Genomic DNA, 4,611 nt, shown 5'->3' with positions numbered 1-4,611 from the left:
CTTCAATCTAATTTATGGCATTTCCTATAACTTGCATGTTTAAAGATCTCGGTATTTTTGTTTTAACATCTTTAATCAGCTAAAATTGTCCAATTGTTGGACTCTACTGTTGAACATTTTGTCTGACGTCTTCTAAAATGAAACACTATTGCTATCAATATCTCCTCCCCCACGACCAACCACGAACGTTTTAAATTGTTTACTTCCAAATTGCATTATTTGTGTCTGTTTTCTAAATCATTGAGTTGATCTTTTGTTTTTCTTATTCCTTTAACACATAAAATTATTTTAGACTTGAAAGATAACAAGAGAAAAATGAGTGGATTTGTTGCTGTGCATACCGGTAGGTCTATCAATAATTATAATCTCAATTTTGTGATTTGGCATTGAATCTTTTATAGAAATTATTCGTTTTCCATTCTGTTAATAGGTGCAGGCAACAATATCGATGAAACCAAATATCAGCGTGTAATTAAAGAAGCCTGCATCCGGGCGACCGAAATTTTAAAAAATGGAGGCTCCGCGCTGGACGCCTGTGAGATGGCTATCATGCGGTTGGAAAACTGTGGCAGCACCAATGCCGGATTCGGGTCCAATCTTACATGGGACGGGAAGGTCGAATGCGAGGCATCCATAATGGATGGGTCTAATTTACAATTTGGGGCATGTACAAATGTGTCCACAGTGAGAAATCCCATTCAGCTGGCACGTATCATATGCGATAGACAATCGAAAATGCTCTCAATGCAAAGAATTCCACCGATGGTACTTGCTGGGGAGGGTGCTGCCGAATACGCATCCGAGGTTGGATGTACTATGATCGAAGCTGACAAAATGATCTCGTCCAAGGCAAAAATCTGCTACAATCACTACAAGACTAAAGTGTCTGATTGCGAGACTGGTTATAGCGTCAAATTAAGCTCCTTGGACACGGTGGGAGCAATTTGTGTTGATGAAGATGGCAATTGTGCTGCCGGATGCAGCTCTGGTGGGCTGGTTCTCAAGTTACCGGGACGAGTTGGACAAGCGGCCACTTATGGTGCAGGATGTTGGGCTACAAGCACTCCACATATGTCGGTTGCTACATGCACCACTGGTAATGGCGAGTATCTAATGAAGACACTTCTTGCCAAAGAAATTTGCACTGATCTTATATCATCCGAGTGCGGAGTGACCAGTCTACACAGAGTATTTAAACAAAAGTTCATCGATTCTCCATTTCTGCCTGCAGACCAAGATTTGTATGGTGGTGCATTATCTCTGGCCTTCCATCCGCAATCAAATTGCGGTGAAGTTATTTGGAGTCATACCACAAAATCATTCTGCCTTGGTTTCATGAGTACTGAATACAAAGGACCCAAGGTTAGTCGTACACAATTTGAATTTACACACATTTTATTTTGTTTCATTACTTGTTGCTTTTCTAGTTTTTGCTATCACAGCTGCCAACTTACTGCATACCAGGTAAATCGATTGTTGTAAATGGACAACCTTTTAGTTTTAAAGACTAACTACGACCTTGCATTTTTTTAATATTATGTATTTTCTGGATGTGTTCTTTTGTACATAATAATTTATTGACACTTTTCAAAAACTTCTTCCCGATCCTGGAATTTTGTAATGTGTTCGTCTTTATAACAACCCGACTTATGTTAAGGTATTAAAATTATGTCTTATTGTATGAACATTTATAATAATAATAATATATTCCTATATACTTTTGTAAACTCAACCAAAGTGTTATGTGCGTTATTCATTTAGAAAACTCAAAAACTATTCACATGAATTAAAATGACTGGAAGAATCTTTATGAATATAAAAACAGACGCTTTTCAATAGGTACGTTTTAAGTCGCATTTTTTGCCTCAGTTGTCTTCTATACTTCTATAGAATGGGGTCTGGATCTGGAATTTACATGGGCTTCGACTAAAGGGTGTGTTGAGAGGGGATTAACCACAACACTTGCTTTGAATCTATCTCAAATGTTTTTGTTTTCTTTCTTAAAACAAGGATTTCATTATTTCCAATAGGGGTATCAGTTTCAAGGTTGATTTACGAGTTTTATATCGATTTGAAATTGTTTTTAGTGAATACTGATATTGAAAAATGAAATAAACAACGAATTTAAATTAAGAAAAAAAAATCATTTATTAGTTCGTCAGGGTTTTGTATTCATAAAATACGCAGTCAATTAAAGGAATAATAATACAGGGTCCGGCAAAAAAAACCTGCCGTATTTTTAGACGTTCATATTTAAAGCTATTTATAGATAAAATGGTATTCCGGGTATAGATAAATAGAGCTCTACGTGCCGTTTTTAGTAATCATAATGATGTGTTCCTTTTATGACAGTTTGGTATGCTGTTGCTGAATTTGGTGTGTTAGGTCCGTATTTTTCGAAGAAAATGGGCACAAAGTTATAGCTAATATGGATCCCTACAGTCACATGATTGAGTCCTTCCTCCAACCAAACTTAAATCAGTTTACTAGGAACCACAAAGAAGTCTGTTTCCACTTTAAAAAATTCAATCAAATTTTTCTAATAAATTGTTTATTTATTTGTCATTGCCTTTTAAAATATGGGAGATCTTTTTGCCGGACCCTGTATATCTTATTACTGTCTGTTACAAGCTGGGGCCTGATTATTGCTTCTTAGTTTTGAATTCGACCAATTAACAAATTTGAAATGTCATAATTGCCGCGTTAACAAGGAGAATTGAATCAGAATATAGCGGCGTATAGACCTGGATTGGATCTCGATCCAATCCTGGGATTCCTCCCTTTCAGAATAAATATATCCCATAATTGATCTTATTTTTCAAATTTAATATTGTTTATTGAATAAATCACCCCAAATTTCACAAATTCAATCAAAACAAAACAAAATTTGTTTAAAAATGTCAAACCAAAAGTGTCGAATCACTGGAATATAGGAAGAAAAAGTCAAACCAAAAGTGTTAAGGTCTAACTATAATAGACTTAACCGAGCTTAAGGGAACGAACCAATACGCAGCCTTAAAGCCCAACTATAATAGACGTAACCAAGCTTAAACCAGCTTAAGGGAACGAACCAATACGCAGCCTTATATGTCACTAACCATAATAGACGTTCTGCTCAGTTTCGTTAAATTTCGCTAACTTTCTCGCAATTACGCAAGAGCCATTTAAATGGCACGATCTTAAGCAAATGTCGTTCGTGCTCATTTGGACAACCTTTCTTTTTTTTGTATTGATTTGAGGAGTCGGAGGAGTTGGTTGGTCATTTTCGTTTTGAGGATTGACTTCAAGGTGGTGAATGGATCTGAAGATGAACCAGCCGCAGTTGGATAATATTCTGCATTCAAAACCATTTCTTCAGATGCAGGCAACCGAAAGCAGCGTGATTTGGGGACTCCTTCCACTGCTTCACTCATTCCAACTAGTTGGATTATAGTCTCTTCCGAGGGTGAACATTTTTGGGTTTTATTTGGTCCATCTCCTGTTCCTCTTTGGTGGATTTTATTCGTTGCTACTTTTTTGCGCACGTATCGCTTTTGGTCAATTTAAACCTATTTACAAAACATAATTTTGAACAAAAAATGAATTAGAACTACAAAACAAACTTACTTTTTTCCACTCGCATTTATTTTTAACGGGCGGGCCTGCGCTGTTAAGCTCTAATGTGAGCTGCTTCCAAAACTTTTTCGCGACTTTGTTTTACAAAAAAACAACAAATAACCTACATTTTCCGCTTTGTTCTTCTCTCGTTCGCGACAAAAAAATAAGTGAACATTTCAGCTGTTGAGGACGTAACATGTCACACGGAAAAAATGCTTACAATAGTGCGATTTTTTCGAACATGGGGAATTATTTCTTTCGCAACTCACAATTAGGGAAAAGGGAATTTTTCCATGTGGAATCTTGTTCCCATGGAACTCACAATAGGTCTGATTTGCTTAAGTTACATGAATCCATTATGCTTACTTTTTCTTTTGACGATAACTTCTGCTAACTTTTCCTTCGGTTTTGACATTAGCTTACTTTCGGTTAAGTCTATTATAGTTGGGCCATTAATCACTGGAATATAGGAGAAAATATTTTCGCTTCGACGCGAATTCGTTAATAAGAAAATACAACGCGAGTCGAATTTGAAAGGTCGAATTGAAAACGATCCCCCGTAAACCTCATAATCAGGCCCCTAAGAACGTTTACAATTTTAATTGATACATTGGCCTAATAGGTGCCCAAAAAACTCTTCCATCCTTAAATATTTTAAACGAGGTCAAGTAGCTCAATTTTGTATTTTCTGAATTGAAATTATTTTAAGAGTTGTGCAATATCGCGCAGTTTTCAATTCATACGAACAAACAAAAGATCTATTAAATATCAAAAAAGGAAGCCTGATGATTGATTAGACTCCATGTAGGAGCATATCCAAGTTGTTGTTAGAAACATTCATTTAAAATTGTTCTGTTTGTTCATCCAAAACACATCACTTGTCCACATCGTACACCCTTCACTGTATCAAGATCATCTCATTATTGATTGCATTTATAAATTCAAAAACCATTCGAATTAAAAAAAAAAAAACTACGTGAAATATGACAAATCAAAAATAGAAACTACGCAACG

General features: G+C 36.0%; 1 protein-coding gene across 1 annotated transcript; it reads left to right on the top strand.

The window, feature by feature from the left end:
• LOC129945380 (threonine aspartase 1) lies at positions 1–1,755 on the top strand. Its single transcript, XM_056055100.1, has 3 exons — positions 1–343; positions 431–1,362; positions 1,428–1,755. Exons 1-3 carry the CDS (start codon positions 316–318, stop codon positions 1,509–1,511), a joined length of 1,044 nt encoding a protein of 347 aa, XP_055911075.1. The 5' UTR covers positions 1–315; the 3' UTR covers positions 1,512–1,755.
• The last annotated feature ends 2,856 nt before the right edge of the window (positions 1,756–4,611 follow it).

This window comes from Eupeodes corollae, chromosome 2 (assembly GCF_945859685.1).
Source record: "Eupeodes corollae chromosome 2, idEupCoro1.1, whole genome shotgun sequence".
Lineage (NCBI taxonomy): Eukaryota > Metazoa > Arthropoda > Insecta > Diptera > Syrphidae > Eupeodes > Eupeodes corollae.
Note: the sequence above shows the minus strand (reverse complement) of the source record. Positions and strands in the feature narration are given on the sequence as shown.

Bases quoted from the DNA above. Each gene is read 5' to 3' on its own strand.
- LOC129945380 (XM_056055100.1), top strand. From the start codon at position 316: ATGAGTGGATTTGTTGCTGTGCATACCG. The intron at 344-430 runs GTAGGTCTATCA...TTCTGTTAATAG, and splicing joins ATTTGTTGCTGTGCATACCG to GTGCAGGCAACAATATCGAT. The intron at 1,363-1,427 runs GTTAGTCGTACA...TTGCTTTTCTAG, and splicing joins CTGAATACAAAGGACCCAAG to TTTTTGCTATCACAGCTGCC.